Source organism: Drosophila serrata, unplaced genomic scaffold, assembly GCF_035046125.1.
Source record: "Drosophila serrata isolate PLE 108 unplaced genomic scaffold, ASM3504612v1 contig_228, whole genome shotgun sequence".
NCBI classification, from domain to species: Eukaryota; Metazoa; Arthropoda; class Insecta; order Diptera; family Drosophilidae; genus Drosophila; species Drosophila serrata.
In genome coordinates this window covers 624,507-644,015 of record NW_028257126.1, presented here as the reverse complement: position 1 = coordinate 644,015, position 19,509 = coordinate 624,507, and the positions used below count along the sequence as shown (strand labels likewise).

Sequence of the window (19,509 nt, the reverse complement as noted above, 5' to 3'; positions counted from 1 at the left end):
CTTAAGCTTTCTCAAATGCAAACAAACAAACATCTCTTGCACTCTTCACAATTTTTATTTTACATCGGTACATCACAATTTTTTTGGTTTTATGACTAAACTTTACATGCCATTATTATTGGAAAGGCAAATTAAATGTCTCAGTTATTGCCTTTACTTAGGTAAACGGGTCTTTCACAATCATCTTGTAGATGCCGATAAGTATTAAGAACACGCTTGCCACAAGAGTCCCTCAGCTGCCAGAAGTTCTGCCACTAGACATGGTTAATGATTACTGTTAGTAATTGGATTTTAAATAATATAATATTTCTCGAATTTAAGCAAAATGAGATTCGCGAGTTTGTGAATTGCTTACGTATTCCTGTGGCACATCGACAGGGGTCAGAAAAACGAACCAGAGTACTGCCTCAGCACAGGGTGGAGTGGTAAGGGAACCTTTAGGAATATAGTAAATATAATGGGGCATCCCACTTTCTGTACCTACCTTGGTAGGTCAAATATCTATGGGGGTCTATGCTAACGAAGAGGTCGCCCAGGGCCATCTCCTCTTGAAGGGATTGGATGCCGTTTAGATCAGAAATCTCTCCGACTTGCTTGCAGATCTCATTCATTGCCGGAGATTCAGTTAGGGGATCCTGCGGTGGGAGGGAATAGAATCTGAACAAGATTAACCGTAAAAGCCTTGTACCTCCGAGAGCCTAAGGAGGACAGCCAAGACAACGAAGCCATTGCGATGCAGAGCAGCTTCCTGATTGGTTTTGTAGCTGGAATTCTTGTGAACTATATGAAGCTCTCCGTCGTAAAATTGATCATCCAAATAGTGCTCGGATCCTTTGGTCAGCTCGGAGCCCCAATGAAAATGCAGTTGTTGGGCCTCAAAGACATGCCCGCCCTCACTGCTTATGCTCAAAGCGGGCTGCCTACCCCCAACAGTCTTTGGTATCCTTAGGAGCACAGTCAGTCCATTATTGATCACTGCCAGGGGATCCCCCAAGGATTGGTCATAGTTAATCATCTTGAGTTTGGGAACATTACACGTAGTGCTCTTGGAATTAAGTTGACATTATCCAAAGTTCTCCAACTATTTACAGGGAAAGTGCTTACATTAAAGGTGCACAGCGCAATGGGCGATTGCCTTCGACCTCCCTTAACATTCCAATCTCTTCCTTGCTTGTCATAATTAAAGCCAAAGTGACTCCGGGTCCCTGAATGGGTTAGTGCAAAGCTCCTAACCACAAGAAACATGAACACAATTTTTACAGATTTACAAAACTACGGAAAACTATGACTTTTTGACTAAGTTTTCAATACGAAAATGTCTCATTTTAATTCTGCGAGAATTAAGATGATTTGTAATCACATTTGTAATATTCCAAATATTCCACATTCTATGGACATATGTACAACTTTTTGGTCTCCAACTGCTTAGCCTTGCGGTCGATAATATTCTGCTCCACGATGCGGTTGCAGCCCTCATAGATATACTTGGTCAGAAAGAAGAGAATCTCGAAGATAGCCACCATGGAGAAGCCCACGAAAATGGACATGATGTTGCCGATAGTACCTTTAAAACTGTGCAATTACTCTCCGAGTACGGTATAATAAAGAAAACTCACTGAACACCTCGAACCAGGCGTTGTTCAGTAGACGGATGTAGTACTGGGCATAGAGATCGCCAAAGTAAACCCTCAACACGGAGATATCCGAGCTGAGCTCGGTCTGGTTGTTCTCGTCAACCTTCAAGGTGGCCAGATAATTGTCTATGGGCAGGGCACTCATTGATACGCGGTACTGCACGTCGCTGCAGGAGGGCAGGCACTGGGGACAGTACAAGGCCTCCTCGATCTCCCTCTCCAGACCCGGGATTATATGCCTTTCCGTCAGCACGTTGCGCCACTTGACTGTGGGGATCCGAGATTACATTGAGTTTAAGCCAAGCAACTAACCAGCTTACACATGTACTGGTTGAGACACGAGATATGCCCCAGAGTGCAGTACACCACTCCATCGAGGTTCTCCACCAGCTGGAGGGGCAATTGGAAGGGCAGACAGCGGCACAGGGCGATGATGCTCCGGATCCGGCACCTGGTGATGCAGTTTGGGAAGGAGTATGCGTAAGTGTAGGTCTTCATCACTTGTTCATTGCTGGGATTTTGCGCCTCGTGGTCAAAATAACATCGTCGCTGAAAGATGGGGGATATTTAGAAACTCCGTTATATACTTGGTCAAACCTACACCAAATGGGGAGAATGACTTTAGACTGTCATCGGTATCCACCACCCGAGCATAGATCTGCAGGTAACTATCCTCTCCCTGTCCCGGAAACATCTCGAGTGCGTTCGAGGAGCTAACAGTGGCATAGTTCTCTGCATTGTGAACCAACACAATATAGCCATTCGTGTTCAAGATGGGGGCAAAGTAGTCGGATTGGCTAGAGTTCAGCACTACTGTCAGACCCAGCTCCGAACTGGCTAGGCGATTCTTGTAGTTGCGCTGCTTGAGCCTGTCCACGATTACAATCAGTCAGAGTATAGTTAACTTGAGCTTCATCTACTTACTTGTTTTCCATGTTGAAGGTGCAGCAGGGTCCGTACATGGTAAGGCTTTCCTGAAAGGCATCCCTGCTGAAGCAGGGAATTTCCACATTGGCTAGACTGCACTTTAGCAGCAAATCCTGGCAGCTGGGGGTCAGCTAGGATGCATACGGAGACTTATTTTGTCGGATTGAAAGCTCTACCATTGGCTCACCTGTTTCATGATGCGTCGCGTGTCGAAGAAGGTCTCATTGTTCCAGGTACCAAAGACATCGAGAAAGGTCTGGAAGGTAACAAAGTCATCGGTGTCCACCACCACACCTACATGAACATAAAACTCCCGGAAGAATCTTAGGCGCTCCAAATAGTATTCCACGGGACGGCTCACAGGACTGCTCAGACGCCTGATTTGTTTTCATTTAAATTTTTACTAGCTTTATTTATTAAGGAATGCATAGCTTACAGTTCCTCGGCATACCGAATGATGGCCTGTCGCGATATTCTATTGTTGGTGCATATGGAAACCGCGGGAAACGGAACATTCTCGACGGGATAGAGGGGATCCTTTAAGTTGGTCACGAAGGACTGGGCCACGAACTGCTCCCACGTGAGCGAGAGCACTACCACCAGAGAAATGGTTGTGGCCACGTGGAGCAACAGCCAAATCATTCTGTTTAAATACCAACGAAAGAAGTGAGAAGTAAGTGGAAGATCAACCCGCATTACCTTTGACCCAGAGTTAGGTCCGGTGACAAAAGCTTGTTGTATCCTTGCAGCGATATATTCCGCAGCAGATCTGCCATATCAAGGCAAAAGGCAGATCCCAAAGATGACTTACGCAGCCCGTTGGATTTCTTGTCTTTCACTGCCTTTGGATTTTTGATCCACCAAATGGCATTGGATGAGGATTCGTTTTTATCCATCTTACGAAGGTTGATTGCTGTTGATTTGTGCCGTCTGTGGCTCTTCAACCCTTCTTTTATAAAGAAAACTTTTATAAGTGGGTGTAACTAACTAATGCTCGAAATCCATTAATGTCGTCTTAATTAACCAAGTTAAGTTAAGTTCCAAGCAGTTCGATTTCATTGATTTAATTATATTCGGATGGCAAAGAACTTAGAACAATTTTTTCCAACTTAAGAGGAAGTAACGAACAAAGAAATGTAAAGTAAAAAATTGTTTTTTAGTCATAACTTAACATTTATTCAGTAACAATAACTGTTCTTAATGTCTCACTATTTAGGTTACAAAACTGGGCTAACTTTAGATGAGTATTTTGCAGTGTAAATATAAATCAGTTCATTTCTTAGCTAAACCTGAATCGATCTAAGAATATATTTTAAACAAATTAATAGCCTCTGCTCGGGAGTCAACGTTTTCCCGCCGGCCAGAAGGGCTGACCCGGATAGTTTCGGGATCCAACGAAGGCGTATTGATTGGGATTCACCACTCGGGCAATGTCCGTGTAGCTGCGTCCGCCCCGCGGCGGTGATTGGTAATATCCACGGGCCGGTGAGCCTGAAACGGCGGCCAGGAGCAGGAGCAGGGCAACCATAAGCTTGATCAGGATTCGTTGGACTGACATGGCTCGTGAAGAAGAGTGATTCAAGTGTACTGAACTGCAATACACCCGACGACCGGCCTATTTATATGAATATCGCTGGCGGCTGATCGGTTCTTGCCGTTCTCAGAGGCTGGCGGCTGGCTGGCTTATCAATCAGGTTTTGGCACCGCAGCAAAAATCCACCGAATAGCCGGAGAATTGCGTTGCCGCTCACGTAGATCTCGCGCAGTCTCTTTGTATGATATGGCTTTTTATGATCACTTTGTTTTCTCGATATTTACTGACACGCTGCCCGCGCCAAGTCATTCACACCGCATCAGCAGCAGCAGCAGCAGCAGCAGCAGCAGAAGCCCGTTATGCCGTCGTGAGTCAGCGTATGTATCGCACCTGATCTTGACTCTAATTGCGTGGTGAATGATTTGGCTCTACTAGCACGGCTAGACTCGGTGTCGTACGTATTTAAATTCTAATTAGCGACTCCAGCGACATTAGGTAATGACGTAGGTGCGCCATCTGAGGCGCTGTATTAGCAAATTCTTGCATAAACAATAAACAATTGCCATGTTGGGCGCAAACATACACTTGTCACTGACTTGAGCCGATGGCTTCCTTCCTGTAAGGTGGCTGGGGATTTGGATCTGGTTTTCTGGTTTCACTTCCTCAATGATAATCGGGGAAGTCCTAGGTGAGCAGCGACTGCATCTTAATCGGAATTAAAAGTAAGTGCTCGTAAAAAGGCTATATATACCACACACTGGCACGCCATGAGTCCAGTCAGATAATGCACGACTTTATTATCAGATCATTAACCGAAAATTACTATAGTAACTGTTTTTTTACATTGAAAAATCCAGTTCTGACTATCCTCATAAATGTTAATACCTGGCATTTCCACTATTTGAAAACTTTTCAGCAGATAGCTAATTTAAATGTAGTTATATTGGCAAAAATTAGTTTCGTCAATATATAAATTTAATTTACCATCAATTCTAGTTAAATAATGTCATGATTCATTACAAATTTCTATAAATTGTTTTTGAAAATTTATTAATAAAACTCTTTGGGAAATTGTGAAATACATAAATAATTCGCCCGGAAATTGTTTGATGAATAAGTTAAGTTCTTTAGAAATTGCATTAAAATGATTCAACACGTTTAATTAAATTCAAACCAGGATTACACACCTTTGAGCATATTCCCATTCAGTTGTAAACCCCAAATTAAAGTTTCAGTTAAGAGAGGTATTTATTATTCTAACAAATAACAAATAAATAATTCTTGCATATTGTATGAGAAGAAACAAATAGGTAAACTACAGTTGACTGTGAGATGCTGGTATTCCAACAATATTGGGTGAACTTAAAAAGAACATAGACTTGCCTTATGCACTTTGTCTAACTAACCTTAGATTTATGAAAACTTAAATGAAACACGGTAAATACAGAAGGAAATGTTTACCAATAAAGCAATATTTTGAATGCAACATGTTGCGCAACAACCAAGTATACCCCTCAAACGGACATATGTTGCTATAAACATTATGAGAAAAACAAGTATGTATTTTGCATTATTAAACAAATTCTTTTAAGCAAATATTATATATATAAGAACATGCGTTGAGGTTCCAGCTCGGTTATTGACTACTTTTGATGTTGATAGCTTATCTGCGGTTGCGAATATATCTATTTTTTTTAGCGTTTCCCCGTGCCCCTACTACTGCGCCCTCTACAAGCAAATCAAAGCATTTCCTGTCAAACATTAAAAACATATTGAAAGAAGAAATTGGAGATACAAATTTTATTTTTTGTTCAGGTTCAGTAAGAAACGAAGTCATGCCACCAAAAAAGTCGAGATTGGGTCGTTGTATTCGCAATACAGAAGCAAAAAGACGTAAGATTACGAATATGACTGACGAAGAACGGGCCTCCATCCAAGAGACGCGGCTGCGCGACGAACTTTTACTCATACAGGTTAATGGTTCGGAGGACCGATTGCAATCATATATTAAAATGTCGTCAGTTGTTTCATCAGTACATTGTCGATATGTATGCAAAAATTGAAACAACGTTTGCTGTTCCTCCGATTGAATCAGAAGAAACTTCGGTCCGAGGAATATATCCATTTGCGGGATGCTGTGATGAATGACCGTAATACAACCAACGTTGGAAAGCTCACGATTTTGCCATCCTCATACATAGGTAGTCCGAGCCACATGCATGAATATGCTCAAGATGCCCAGGCATATGTTCGTTGCTACGGCCGTCCAGACTTATTTATCACCTTCACATGCAATCCAGCTTGGGACGAGATAGTTCAGCTGTTATTTCCTGGACAATCATATAGGGATAGGCATGACATCACAGCCCGTGTTTTTAGACAAAAGCTCAAGTCACTGATGGATTTCATTGTGAAACATGGAGTTTTGGGATCTGAGCGGTGCTGGATGTATTCAGTAGAATGTCAGAAGAGAGGATTGCCGCATGCGCACATACTGATTTGGCTGTATGATAAAATTACTCCAGACGAAATTGACAATGTGATATGCGCTGAGATTCCACGGGCAGAGGTTGATACAGATTTGCATGCAGTTGTCATCAAGAACATGATCCATGGCCCATGTGGTACCCTCAACCGAAGTTCACCATGCATGGTAGACGGGAAGTGTTCCAAGCGATATCCTCGAGCATTTACAGCCAACACCGTAACAGGGGACGATGGATATCCTCTGTATAGGAGACGGTCAACTGAAGATGAAGGGACTTCGGCAACTTTAAACATGAGAATTGGTGAAATTGAGGTAGACAATCGTTGGGTGGTTCCATACTCAACACTATTGTCAAAATCATACAAAGCGCACATCAACGTAGAATATTGCAATTCCGTGAAATCGATTAAAAATATCTGCAAGTACGTGAATAAAGGCAGCGATATGGCAGTTTTTGGTGTTCAGGCAGAAAATGGGGACAGCAATGCAGTACGAGTTGTCGATGAAATATCTCAATACCAGGCTGGAAGATACAAAAGCAGCAACGAGGTTGCATGGAGAATTTGTTCGTTCCCCATTCATGAACGCTATCCAGCTTTAGTTCACTTGGCAGTCCATTTGGAGAATGGTATTATTAAATATATTATGTAAAATATGCATTGCTGTCCCCATTTTCTGCCTGAACACCAAAAACTGCCATATCGCTGCCTTTATTCACGTACTTGCAGATATTTTTAATCGATTTCACGGAATTGCAATATTCTACGTTGATGTGCGCTTTGTATGATTTTGACAATAGTGTTGAGTATGGAACCACCCAACGATTGTCTACCTCAATTTCACCAATTCTCATGTTTAAAGTTGCCGAAGTCCCTTCATCTTCAGTTGACCGTCTCCTATACAGAGGATATCCATCGTCCCCTGTTACGGTGTTGGCTGTAAATGCTCGAGGATATCGCTTGGAACACTTCCCGTCTACCATGCATGGTGAACTTCGGTTGAGGGTACCACATGGGCCATGGATCATGTTCTTGATGACAACTGCATGCAAATCTGTATCAACCTCTGCCCGTGGAATCTCAGCGCATATCACATTGTCAATTTCGTCTGGAGTAATTTTATCATACAGCCAAATCAGTATGTGCGCATGCGGCAATCCTCTCTTCTGACATTCTACTGAATACATCCAGCACCGCTCAGATCCCAAAACTCCATGTTTCACAATGAAATCCATCAGTGACTTGAGCTTTTGTCTAAAAACACGGGCTGTGATGTCATGCCTATCCCTATATGATTGTCCAGGAAATAACAGCTGAACTATCTCGTCCCAAGCTGGATTGCATGTGAAGGTGATAAATAAGTCTGGACAGCCGTAGCAACGAACATATGCCTGGGCATCTTGAGCATATTCATGCATGTGGCTCGGACTACCTATGTATGAGGATGGCAAAATCGTGAGCTTTCCAACGTTGGTTGTATTACGGTCATTCATCACAGCATCCCGCAAATGGATATATTCCTCGGACCGAAGTTTCTTCTGATTCAATCGGAGGAACAGCAAACGTTGTTTCAATTTTTGCATACATATCGACAATGTACTGATGAAACAACTGACGACATTTTAATATATGATTGCAATCGGTCCTCCGAACCATTAACCTGTATTTATATATATATTCCGTAGAGTATAAAAGCCTCTCAAAAACCTTTATTAAATTCCAAAACTATAATGTTTTATGCAAATATTTTCATTGAAATATGAAATAAGGCTTCACAACTTAACTAAATATGTAGGTTATAAACATAAGCTCTACCGTAAGTGAAGAATATTCTGTGAAATACCCTGAAGGAATCCCTCGGTTGAATGTCCGTATGAGAAGCTTTACTCCAGTATCCCAATAACCGAGAGATGCCAACAAGCCGACAAATGGAGGCGCGACATCACTTCATTCGCAATCACATCACGTCCCACGAAGCTACAGATTCGTAAGTACGCATCAGTGATCATAAATCTCTTGCTTAAAAGTGATTTAATATACATTGACATTGTTTTGAGATAATTAAACAACTTATGATTGGAAGTAACTTTCACTGACTTTATTTCTTAATGGCTAATACTACTGACAACACGGACATAACTGCGGTATAAGCTAGCCCCAAAGAGGGGAGAATCGACTTCTAGCTGGAAGGAATCGACTTGCACCGAGTCCCACGTAGCCATCGGGCTTAATCACTCTTTGTATTTCCGAGTAGGTGCGTCCTTGTCGCTGACCGGATGTCCTTCGTCCTCTGTATGGGTTATACTGCGAGGAGTAGCCTGGATAAGACGGGTACGAGTAGGAAGAGTACGCTGGGGATGATGGATACGAGTAGGAGGAGTAGCCTGGATAAGATGGATAGCCATAGCCGGCTGCATAGTTGCTGTAGCCGTAATTCCCATAACCATTGTACCCATAGTTTTGTACTCCACCGTATCCCCTGCCGGTCTTCCAGGATTTGAAAAATAACGCGTTGGTCCAATCCAGACAGCAGGCAGTCAGAAGAGCGAGGATCGCAAGAAGATAGGCCCGGGTTCTCATGCTGCTTCTATTTCGAAAAACTTCCAGTTCTGACAGTCCATCTACGCAGTCTCCCCTATTTATACCCTGGGGAATGGAATCGGGATGGAGTTGGAGCAGCGACGGTGACACATTGTGGTCTAGCTCATATCAATTGTTTCTTTTTTTACGTTTCTTATTCCCATAAAAAGAGCCAGGATCTCGGTAAGATTAGCTCGGACAACGGGCAAGCGTCGCGGCGACTTAATGCATTATGCTGGATTTATTATACCAAACGGATTGGAATGATCAGCATGCGGAGCACGCGCCACGCACTGGAAGACTGACCGAGCCATCGTCGTTGGCCAGTAGACAATATACATACAGCGGACATCCCCACAACCCTATCCATAACAAGATCATAAACTTCCACTCAGCTGAGATTCAGTTTTTTCCAAACAAACAGAAAACCCAACGCAGAATTTTATATTTAAATTAAGCTCAAACCGGATAAAGAGTTGAATAAAGTACTTGGAATAAGTGAGCATATTTTAAGATTCTAAAAGTAAGAAAAATATATTTAAAATTCTATCGCATTTTTACATGATTCATAAATAAGTAAATCTTTGGAGACTGAATTTGTAGTCTTCTCTCCTACAAAAATTTTATTTATATAATGTTTTTATATTAAAGATTTTTAGTAGCCTGTACTTGAATTAATTTGTTGTTCCCATAACTCAAAATTATTAATGTGAGAAAAAAACGGAAGCTCAATCATAATTTATTGAATATTTCATTGATTTATTATTCATTCTACTTATATAATTAGTTTTTCTGGGTATTCAAGTTGAAATTGGCCTTTGTTTACCTTTCGTTTGAAGATGAAAGCGTTGATTAACGCTGGAGAGCGGATAAGCTCTCACTGCCAATCTTAATCTCATCCATACTCACCCGTTGAACGGCGGACAGGTTTTTGGGGGTCTAGTCAAGCATCACCGATTATCGCATCATTGAGCCCCCTCAGTTAGAATCCGACTCTCCTGGCGATTGCTCGATCATGACGCGATCTTCACCAGCTTCGATTGTTGCCCGAGCTTTTCTCGTCTGGCTTTTCGCAACCATCTCGGTCTCGATCCCCACGTGCCGCGCTCAGTTCGCCTTTTCGTCTGCCTCTGCCGGAGCCGTGGCTTCCGCTGGTGGTGTCACCGTGGTGGCCCAGCTTCCCGGGCTAGGAGTAATCAATGGTCTCATTAATGGCTTGCACAACAATCACTTTGGACCACAGCAGCAGCAGCAGATGCAGAGGCTGCAGCAGGGAAGACCCGGAATGGGACCAGGAATGGGACCAGGAAGAGGACCAGGAAGGGGACCAGGAATCGGACCAGGAATGGGACCAGGAATGGGACCAGGAATAGGACCCGGAATGGGACCCAATAGACGGGGTGGACCGCCCAACCGACAGCAAGCTCCACCTGGCTGGCCTCCAGGTTGGCAGTGGGGAGCTGCTGGCAATCAGCCGGGCTTCGGCTGGAACCAACAGCCAGGTTGGAACGGAGGCGGGGCTCCTTCGCGTCCTGGATGGAATGGAGGCGGTGGTATGGGTCCCGGTTGGAATGGAGGCGGTGGAATGGGTCCCGGTTGGAATGGAGGCGGTGGAATGGGTCCCGGATGGAATGGAGGTGGAGGCGGAGGCGGCCCTCCACCGAGACCCGGCTGGAATGGAGGTGGAATGCGACCACCTCCACCGAGGCCCGATTGGGGCGGAGGAATGGGACCACCGCCAGGATGGAACGGCTGGGACAACCAGGACTACGATTGGAACAATCAGGATAACGGGGCTCAAACAACGACTCCCGAAACACCAACTTTTCCCACCTCCCCACCAACTCCAACCACTCCCAAGGCGGTGGTAACGAATCCCACCTTCCAGCCGCGTCCACCCACGCAGCCCACCAAAGACACTCTGATAATAGGCACCAATCGACCGCCGCTGGTGCCACCCCCGAACCAGGTCAATCCTACTCCAGTGCCACTGCCACTTCCGCTGCCCACACCGGTGCCCCTCCCATATCACTCGATAGAGGCGTCAGAGGAGAGACCCGTCATATTCCCCAGTTCCAGCAAGTACGTCCATCTGCCCAACCAAGATGTACCCTCCGAACCCATCGATGTGAGACGGAGATGAGTCTTGGGTGGGGACTTCCCCAAACCGCGCTTGTTGAATATTCATAGACCGCTTGAGATCGTCTTTGTGTCTGGTAAACAGGTTCTGGAGGCCCGCAAAATCCGATGCTTGACAAAACTCACGAATTTTTTAATAAATAACAGAGAAAACAAACAGATGGCATAGCAGAATATTGGATGGGCGGGGATTGTGGGTCAGCTGTGAACCCTAGTAACCTCGCTGCTTGTAGCCGCCGCCGTATTGATCCTGGTAGTACCCGCCGGATGCGGGAGTGGGCAGAGCAGGTCGATGTGCATAGTAACCAGGACGCGATGATTGCGGCGGCGGATAGTAAGACGTCGGGTGATGCGCTGGCTGACGCTGTGGATAGTATCCTCCAGGGTAGCCTGGGTGTGGTTCCTGCTGGTAGCCCTGATAGCCATAGCCTCCGCCATAGTGGTAGTCGTAGCCGTGCTCGTAGCCCTCTTGGATCAGTGGTCCTGGGCCGGGGTGTGGATACGGGTAACGTTCTCCTGGCAAAGGCCTTCCTGGCTGATGGTAGTGCGGCTGTGGATCTTCAAAGGCGTTTAGCAGGACTTCTGCTATCTTATCTATAGTGGGTCGACAGTGGGCCACTTCGGCCAGGACTAGCACTAGTATCACAGCATGCAACTGCATCTTTAAGTGTTCAATTTAATTTTGTTACTTAATCGGAGCTTCACACGAGTTTTTATAGCTAGACTGGACCTGGCGATAAGGGAGATGAATGGAATCGAGTAGAAGAACCTTGACTACTTAAACTCATGTTGTACATATTTAGTAAATAAGACGTTGTTTATAACACTGATCCGTCTAACTAATCAGTAAACAAGGTTGTCCGAGAAAGCATTCGTTTTATATACATATATATATGTACATTCATATTTTTTGTTCAGGTTCAGTAAGAAACGAAGTCATGCCACCAAAAAAGTCGAGATTGGGTCGTTGTATTCGCAATACAGAAGCAAAAAGACGTAAGATTACGAATATGACTGACGAAGAACGGGCCTCCATCCAAGAGACGCGGCTGCGCGATGAACTTTTACTCATACAGGTTAATGGTTCGGAGGACCGATTGCAATCATATATTAAAATGTCGTCAGTTGTTTCATCAGTACATTGTCGATATGTATGCAAAAATTGAAACAACGTTTGCTGTTCCTCCGATTGAATCAGAAGAAACTTCGGTCCGAGGAATATATCCATTTGCGGGATGCTGTGATGAATGACCGTAATACAACCAACGTTGGAAAGCTCACGATTTTGCCATCCTCATACATAGGTAGTCCGAGCCACATGCATGAATATGCTCAAGATGCCCAGGCATATGTTCGTTGCTACGGCCGTCCAGACTTATTTATCACCTTCACATGCAATCCAGCTTGGTAACAATCGTTGGGTGGTTCCATACTCAACACTATTGTCAAAATCATACAAAGCGCACATCAACGTAGAATATTGCAATTCCGTGAAATCGATTAAAAATATCTGCAAGTACGTGAATAAAGGCAGCGATATGGCAGTTTTTGGTGTTCAGGCAGAAAATGGGGACAGCAATGCAGTACGAGTTGTCGATGAAATATCTCAATACCAGGCTGGAAGATACAAAAGCAGCAACGAGGTTGCATGGAGAATTTGTTCGTTCCCCATTCATGAACGCTATCCAGCTTTAGTTCACTTGGCAGTCCATTTGGAGAATGGTCAACGTATCTATTTCACAGAAAGAAATGTGCAAGAAAGAGTCCTGAATCCGCCAGCGACAACTCTGACTGCCTTCTTCACCTTATGCCAGGAAGATGATTTTGCCGGAACATTGATGTATTCAGAAGTGCCCTCTTAACCACAATATGCCACAGAGAAACGTGGCAGGGTACAGCTAGTATACTATATATTACATACAGACTCATAATTGTTATAAACTATGCTTAGATGGACTTGGGGACTTGGGAATTCCCAAAAATGTTCCTGGCCACACAATTCTCACTTAATTAAAGGCCAAAATTTTTAATACAACACTCAGAAAAACACATCATTTTTTAACAAAAATATTGTATTTATGAAACTATTCATTTGGTTTTTGGCTTAATTAACACAATTTTAAGATATCTGCGGCAATTTCACTATTAAAAACAATTTCAATCATACAAAATAGTGATATATTTTAATTCATTGATTGATCTATAAGCTTTATCCAAATTTTATAGCAGTGTAGAACACACAAAATTACACTCAATGAATTCACTTATCTGACCGCTGAGCCACCGTTGATAACCCTAAAAATAGACACTCGGCTAAGCTCTCATCATCACAGCTCAGCTCAGCATTAAATACTTGCGTCGAGAGCTTGAAAGGTTTAGTTTGCTTACGACAACATGGCCAGCAGGAGGGGAATTGCCTTCGCCGCTCTGGGCGTCATCTTGATCGCCTCCACTCAAGCCACTTCCCAATTCAGCCGAGACGAGAGCCAGGAGGATCAGAAGACAGAGTTCAACCTGGCCTCCACTCTAACGGGCGGCATCAGCAGCAGTCGCCATCGTCAGCGGGCCAACCTCAATTCCCAATTGTATCCCGCATTGGCTCAGCTGGGAGGGGGTTACACGGGTGCCAGTGGTGCCGCCAGTGGTGGAGACATTGATGCTGCGCATGGACACGAGCAGGGTGGCCTGGGGGTGAGGCTGGGCAGTACGAATACCGTTGTTTTTCCTGGCAGTTCATCACCGAACCCGTCCATTTCGGGAGGACAACAGGTACCGGCATATCCGCCCCCAGGATTTCCTGCTCAGCAAGCTCCGGTTCCTTATCCCGCTGGAGGTGGCTCCGCGCCAGGATACCCAACTGCAGGTGACTCTTCCTTTAGAAATGTAGGCTCTCAACTGTTTTTTGGTTTTTCCCGGTACAGGAGGCTTACCACCGTTTCATTATCCTAGTGGAGGGCAAGCTCAGCAGCCAGTAGTACATTCACAAGTTCCAGGATACTATCCTTATGGAAGCACATACTTGCCAATGTACCCAGGCTATCCCCAGCAAGCTCAGTTTCCAGCATACGGGGTAACTCCTGGTGCAGCTGTTCACCCTGGAGTCGCTGGAGTTCCGGGAGTTGCAGGAGTCGCTGGAGTTCCGGGCGTCGCTGGAGTTCCAGGAATTGCAGGAGTCCCGGGGGTCGCTGGAGTTCCAGGAGTCGCTGGCTATCCAGGAATCGCTGGCGTTCATGGCCCGGGAACAAGCACTCAGAACCATTACCGCTATCCCGACCACAATCCAGCGGGACCCAACCATTGGGACCACCACTTCACTATGAACACCGAATACAAGGAGGATGGAGTCCACAAAGGAGCCTTCGGAACGCTGAACAACCACAATGCCTTCGGCTACGGCAGTGGCTATGGAGGCGGCTATAACGGTGCCTTTAATTCGCCGGCCTACTGAGGTTGGAATGGATTACAACAAGTGGGTGCTGATGGGTGATGGGTTTTTTGGGGTGTGCAGAAACCCGAGACGTAGTCATAAGTTGGCGGACGCCCCTTTGCCCAAGGGCAGCTGTTTCTGCATATATGTACATATATATCTGTCACTGCGAGTCCTTCAGAAATAAACTTGATTCCTGCACACACCCAACCGAGGCAATTAGCAATGCTGGCCAGTTACCAGTTGCACCTTGAGGACGGACAACCATGGAATCGCTCATATTGAAAAAAAGCCACATGCATTTAGCTCTCATATACAGACAGATAACCTTACGCATACCCGGCGTCTTGTCCTCTCTTTTACTCTCCGTTGAGAATACAATTGCAGAGGAAGGGAGCTACCTGGCAGGCAGGCAGCCGAAAAACGAAAAAAAGGAGCACACAATGACAGGACTGTGGACGGAGGACGGACTGAGTTAGAGGAACCAAAGGTGGTAGGAAATCAGCGCAAGATTCAAAGACCCAAGGCGGTGGTGCCTTTTCAGGCGCAACTGCAGCGACTGAAATCGGTTGTTTCCGTGTGTGCAGCCGAACGGGAAAGGGAACTGATCCGGGGACGATGTCTTGATGTCTTGCGGCGCATGCGCAGCCTGCCGCGCAAATCCTTAACAAATTTTTGGCGCTAAAATGACAGACGGGCGCGCCAAAAGCAAGGAGAACCACAGCAAACCCGACCAGAGAGTTCACATACACACAGCAAGCGCACTCACACTCACAGATTATGAATGATTTGGGCGGACGACATTGGGAGATTTTACCTGTAGCGGATCGATGGGACCATTTCCAGACAGCGTTTGATGTCCTTAGGTTATCATCTCAGCTCTCAGCTGTTCATAGACGAGCGTAAAAAGTGCAGGGACTCAGCTGAACGGAGCTGAAGGAACAAAGGAGGTAAACACTCACCCCACATCGATGTGTAATTAAAAGGACTCCAAGAACAGGCTGGGTTTCAAAGAGACCTCCGGGCAACCTTTGACCCTTTATAGTTTAAAATACTAAAGGGAAATGCTCAAGAATTCCTAAAGTATTGTACAAAAGAAAGATTCCAGTAAACATTTCCAAATTAAACGTATTCCGAAAGTTACTGCAATGATAAATATTAATATTGCATATTTGTGTTGATATAGGTTTATAAATAGCCTTGCAGTGGAGCTTTCTGAGAATTCACTTTTTTGAGGGTTTCCTTTAGCGAAAAGAAATTTATATACAAATTCACAATTATTTACACATCCCAACTTCTTGTAGTTGTTGACCAATAACCATACGGTTCATAAGACAATGCTTAATGCAAAAGAAAATATGTTTTTATTTATATATACAGGATATACATATGCAGTTTAATAAACTCAATTCTAGCAAACTGAAAGCCTTCATCGATGCAAAAGATCATTTTTCTAATTATTAATAAAGTAATTTACTAGGTTTTCCCTAAAAACAATATAAAAATTGAGTAGAATTAAATTTAAGATTAAAACAATTTGTGTAAATATGACACTAGACATGCATCTGTCCATTTACTTCTAGCATTGTCCTATGAAACGCTATCTTTTAGTTTCCTTTTCGGCTTGCTTCTGCATATAGCAATCTACGCGATAAAGAAAAATTCTGAGAAATTGTTCAACAACAATAATTACAAATAAAAGAAGTTTGACGTGAAAATAGGTCGTTGTGTAAATACTTTTTGTATATAACTAAATTTTACAGGAAGAACGATACACACAGGGATTTATCTGACAATGTGTCACAGAAGAAAATACATATAATTACATTAAAAATCTGAGTTACTTTTTGAACGGAGGTATAAAAATGTTTATTGGTTTATTCTCTTGGCAAAAACGATACATACATAACATGGTGTACATACATATACATATAACTAGTTACTGGAACAATGCAACGTTATCAACATATTCATGGCTAGATGAGGTGAAATGAGTTCAGGAGTGTCGGTCAGGGATGGGGGATGTTGCTTCCTCCGGGGGACGGGGGCGGTATGGCGAGGGAATAAAGTCCATGAGTAGCTTAACAAACAACAGTATTAATGAACAACGACTACGTACTCTACACATAGGACGAGGGTTGATCGTGGCGCATTTCCAGGTTGTACAGGACACACGTGCCTTTGCTAGTCGCGCTGGTAGGCATCCTTGCATCTACATATAAATATATATATATGTGTGTGTGTTTGGTGTATGTATAATGAGTTACTTGGCGTTTCCATGTCGGCTTTGGTGCTTAAGTGTTAGGTTTATTTAATGCTGGCAGCTCTTAAAACTAGCGTACATATTAAAACATGAATGGCCCGATCGCTAGATGATTAGATGGTGGGAGTGGGCGAGAATGTGTTGGGAGCGCTCCTGCTTAGCTTTATGATGCCGCGGTATGTATGTATACGTGAAAAACTAAACAATAATACATGGTTAAATAAACAAATGGGACTCTCTTAACACAATATTTATGCAGAAGTATGCAAAGGTCACAAACGTAAGATAAAATAAATTGTGGGAACCTAGGTAGGGGGAGGGAGGTTAAGATAGAGTCAGGGTTTTGATTGAGGCGGTCGCATCCGCAGTTTCGTCTTTATCAAGGTGGGGAGAGTAGTGAAGGGTCAGGTGTTGGGAGGGGTCTGAAGCGTCTTAGAGCCTAACTGAAGCGTAACGTTTTGCAGTTCGATTTAAATTTCAATTTGGCTAAACTTGAGGGCTGCCCTACGACAGATTGCTTTCGTTCATGTCAAGGTTGCTCTGGAACAGCTCGTCGTTGGTCAGCAGCGGTACCTTGGCCACCTCGTGGAATATCTTATGCGAGTACTTGTTCCGTATCGTCTTAATTGTGGTCCGTGGCTTACGATGTAATCCGGCGTTAAGCACAGGAACTATTTCGGCAAATTCTGCCAGCTGGTAGCCGGTATAGTGTATTAGCGTTGGGGTCCAGGTCTGCTGGTTTAGCTGCCCGGCTCCGCCGTGCATGCGCAGAGCCATGAAGAGGGCGGCGGAAGCCATCTGCGAGTCGCTGAATGAAATGGTGGCGTAGTCCATCAACGACAACTCAAGGATGTAGCGCGCCAACGTCAACGTGGGCATCGGTACCTTGGCGCAGCGGGCGTAGCGGCGCAGGAAGCGGTACGAGAGCGGGATACCCAGGTCGTATTTGATCATGCGCAGCGTCTCCCGCTCCATACGCACCAGCTCGGCGTGTTTGTAGGCCCCGTCGCAGATGTATAAAAAGTCCTCGATTAGCGGCGGCGAGCGCTCGTCGTATTTGCAGGCAATGAATAAGGCGGCGGCGCCCAGAAGCTGCAACTTCTCCTTGTTGATCACCTCGCGGCACAGATACAGGTCCACGATCTTGACCGCCAGATATAGAGTCTCGTGGTTTAGCTCAAACGTTTCCTGTACCTCCACCATCCAGTCGACCAAAAGTGTGCGCATCCAGGTGGTCAGGTTGATCTGACGGGGCATGTAGTCGGCGATGGGGAACTGTGGCTCACGTGACTTCAGATAGTTGAAAATGTCCATGGCGTAGTGAGACACCTGAAAGGGATCGTCCCAGTTTTTGCGGTCGAAATCCTCCACGCCCGGGGGCACCGGCTGAACGGGCACCGGCTGAATGGGCCTAGCCTTTTGGCTAGGTGAACTCTCCGGCAGTGGCAACAACTGCGGCTGCGGCTGCTGCTCAGTCTTTTGCTGTAACTTAGCGGAGCGACGACGCGCCGCCTCGAAGTTGCCCGACAGGCGCATGGAATCGCAGCTGGAGACATCCTCCAGGGCGGACATGTATAGGCTGTCCTCAGTCTTGTTGAAATCGTTAGATATGCGGCGCACCGGCTTTATGGCGCCTGGCGGTGGAGCAGCCAGGTTCTGTTTGGGCGGCAGCAGCACAGGAATAGGCTGGGGCGCGGATGGCATCGGCATTTCCTCCACAGCAGGCTTCTTGACGGCGGGCCCGGCCTTGGGGCGCGGCTTGTGCCTGGTCATTGCCTCCTCGATCTTATCTAGCACCTTGTGGCAGTTTTCCACCGCATCGTCCGATTTGCTGGAGGCGCGCGTCACCACCTTGGTGGACGCGGCATCGGAGAAGACGTTTAAGATCAGATTCTTTTCCTGGTTCTTGGCATCCATCATCGCCTGCAGCTGCTGGGCCGTCGGCTTTTTAGCGACGGAGCCAGAGGGCTCCTCATCATTACTGGGATGCAGAGACATGACTTTAACATTGTTGGTGAGGTTGCCCAGCGCCGAGCGTTTGATTTTATCGTTCTTGATGGGGCTGTGGTCGGCCTTGCGCTTGGCGCGCGTCTGCATGTTCTCGGCATTGGGATCTATGTTGGCGGCAGTGCCCCTTCGGCCCCGTCTGGTGGCGGCCCCCAGGCCCAGGAGAGGATTGGCGGCGGTGGGCTGCCCGACAGCCATGACCCCGCGCGTTGCCTTTGTCGGCGCCATTTTGAAATGCTGCGCTTGTTGTTGTTTGTGTGTGGCTCTAGTCCTCCGGCCGCTTTATGCTTTGTTTCGCGGCGTCACTGTCTCCTTTGCACTAGCTTATGCAGCGGTCTGTGTGGGCTACTGTTCTTGTTTTCGGGCTGCAAATGCTGCTGCTCGGGCGTCTTCTCACACAAACTCACAACACAAAGTTCTCGGTTTTCAGCTGGAGTTATAGCGCTTGGCCGATCTAATCATAACGACGATTGGCAGATAAAGACGCTCAGAAATCGAAAAACAGCGCCAG

At 45.5% G+C, this 19,509-nt stretch overlaps 8 protein-coding genes across 8 annotated transcripts; 2 read left to right on the top strand and 6 right to left on the bottom strand.

The window, feature by feature from the left end:
* Nucleotides 1–36: 36 nt before the first annotated feature.
* On the bottom strand, nucleotides 37–1,564 carry CAH4 (Carbonic anhydrase 4). Its single transcript, XM_020957333.2, has 5 exons — nucleotides 1,105–1,564; nucleotides 689–1,045; nucleotides 485–635; nucleotides 356–435; nucleotides 37–254 (listed from the first exon to the last, which is right to left on the bottom strand). The coding sequence occupies exons 1-5, from the start codon at nucleotides 1,243–1,245 to the stop codon at nucleotides 141–143; spliced, it is 843 nt and encodes a 280-aa protein (XP_020812992.1). The 5' UTR covers nucleotides 1,246–1,564; the 3' UTR covers nucleotides 37–140.
* ppk22 (pickpocket 22) lies at nucleotides 1,389–3,457 on the bottom strand. Its single transcript, XM_020957332.2, has 8 exons — nucleotides 3,261–3,457; nucleotides 2,998–3,204; nucleotides 2,749–2,938; nucleotides 2,559–2,692; nucleotides 2,236–2,503; nucleotides 1,955–2,183; nucleotides 1,617–1,901; nucleotides 1,389–1,564 (listed from the first exon to the last, which is right to left on the bottom strand). The coding sequence occupies exons 1-8, from the start codon at nucleotides 3,455–3,457 to the stop codon at nucleotides 1,389–1,391; spliced, it is 1,686 nt and encodes a 561-aa protein (XP_020812991.2).
* Nucleotides 3,458–3,713: 256 nt separating this feature from the next.
* LOC110188063 (uncharacterized) lies at nucleotides 3,714–4,527 on the bottom strand. Its single transcript, XM_020957613.2, has one exon. It carries the CDS (start codon nucleotides 4,117–4,119, stop codon nucleotides 3,904–3,906), a length of 216 nt encoding a protein of 71 aa, XP_020813272.2. The 5' UTR covers nucleotides 4,120–4,527; the 3' UTR covers nucleotides 3,714–3,903.
* A 4,131-nt stretch (nucleotides 4,528–8,658) lies between these two features.
* Nucleotides 8,659–9,642, bottom strand: LOC110188110 (uncharacterized). Its single transcript, XM_020957682.2, has one exon. The coding sequence runs from the start codon at nucleotides 9,160–9,162 to the stop codon at nucleotides 8,734–8,736; it is 429 nt and encodes a 142-aa protein (XP_020813341.1). The 5' UTR covers nucleotides 9,163–9,642; the 3' UTR covers nucleotides 8,659–8,733.
* Nucleotides 9,643–10,177: 535 nt separating this feature from the next.
* Nucleotides 10,178–11,458, top strand: LOC110187794 (uncharacterized). The gene has a single exon (XM_020957266.2). The coding sequence runs from the start codon at nucleotides 10,178–10,180 to the stop codon at nucleotides 11,303–11,305; it is 1,128 nt and encodes a 375-aa protein (XP_020812925.2). The 3' UTR covers nucleotides 11,306–11,458.
* On the bottom strand, nucleotides 11,414–12,137 carry Srg1 (Sting-regulated gene 1). Its single transcript, XM_020957269.2, has one exon. The coding sequence runs from the start codon at nucleotides 11,960–11,962 to the stop codon at nucleotides 11,513–11,515; it is 450 nt and encodes a 149-aa protein (XP_020812928.2). The 5' UTR covers nucleotides 11,963–12,137; the 3' UTR covers nucleotides 11,414–11,512.
* A 1,508-nt stretch (nucleotides 12,138–13,645) lies between these two features.
* On the top strand, nucleotides 13,646–14,938 carry Elal (Elastin-like). Its single transcript, XM_020957302.2, has 2 exons — nucleotides 13,646–14,164; nucleotides 14,223–14,938. The coding sequence occupies exons 1-2, from the start codon at nucleotides 13,696–13,698 to the stop codon at nucleotides 14,747–14,749; spliced, it is 996 nt and encodes a 331-aa protein (XP_020812961.2). The 5' UTR covers nucleotides 13,646–13,695; the 3' UTR covers nucleotides 14,750–14,938.
* A 1,630-nt stretch (nucleotides 14,939–16,568) lies between these two features.
* On the bottom strand, nucleotides 16,569–19,509 carry CycB3 (cyclin B3). Its single transcript, XM_020957538.2, has one exon. The coding sequence runs from the start codon at nucleotides 19,224–19,226 to the stop codon at nucleotides 17,496–17,498; it is 1,731 nt and encodes a 576-aa protein (XP_020813197.2). The 5' UTR covers nucleotides 19,227–19,509; the 3' UTR covers nucleotides 16,569–17,495.

Excerpts from the sequence above, each read along its gene's own strand:
- LOC110187794 (XM_020957266.2), top strand. The coding sequence starts at position 10,178 with ATGACGCGATCTTCACCAGCTTCGATTGTTGCCCGAGCTTTTCTCGTC.
- Srg1 (XM_020957269.2), bottom strand. The coding sequence starts at position 11,962 with ATGCAGTTGCATGCTGTGATACTAGTGCTAGTCCTGGCCGAAGTGGCC.
- Elal (XM_020957302.2), top strand. The coding sequence starts at position 13,696 with ATGGCCAGCAGGAGGGGAATTGCCTTCGCCGCTCTGGGCGTCATCTTG. Across the intron at positions 14,165-14,222 it reads GCCAGGATACCCAACTGCAG|GAGGCTTACCACCGTTTCAT; the intron begins GTGACTCTTCCT and ends TTCCCGGTACAG.
- CAH4 (XM_020957333.2), bottom strand. The coding sequence starts at position 1,245 with ATGTTTCTTGTGGTTAGGAGCTTTGCACTAACCCATTCAGGGACCCGG. Across the intron at positions 1,046-1,104 it reads TTGCGCTGTGCACCTTTAAT|AGCACTACGTGTAATGTTCC; the intron begins GTAAGCACTTTC and ends CTTAATTCCAAG. Across the intron at positions 436-484 it reads TAGATATTTGACCTACCAAG|GTTCCCTTACCACTCCACCC; the intron begins GTAGGTACAGAA and ends ATATTCCTAAAG.
- LOC110188063 (XM_020957613.2), bottom strand. The coding sequence starts at position 4,119 with ATGTCAGTCCAACGAATCCTGATCAAGCTTATGGTTGCCCTGCTCCTG.
- ppk22 (XM_020957332.2), bottom strand. The coding sequence starts at position 3,457 with ATGGATAAAAACGAATCCTCATCCAATGCCATTTGGTGGATCAAAAAT. Across the intron at positions 3,205-3,260 it reads GACCTAACTCTGGGTCAAAG|AATGATTTGGCTGTTGCTCC; the intron begins GTAATGCGGGTT and ends GTATTTAAACAG. Across the intron at positions 2,939-2,997 it reads ATTCGGTATGCCGAGGAACT|GCGTCTGAGCAGTCCTGTGA; the intron begins GTAAGCTATGCA and ends AAAACAAATCAG.
- LOC110188110 (XM_020957682.2), bottom strand. The coding sequence starts at position 9,162 with ATGAGAACCCGGGCCTATCTTCTTGCGATCCTCGCTCTTCTGACTGCC.
- CycB3 (XM_020957538.2), bottom strand. The coding sequence starts at position 19,226 with ATGGCGCCGACAAAGGCAACGCGCGGGGTCATGGCTGTCGGGCAGCCC.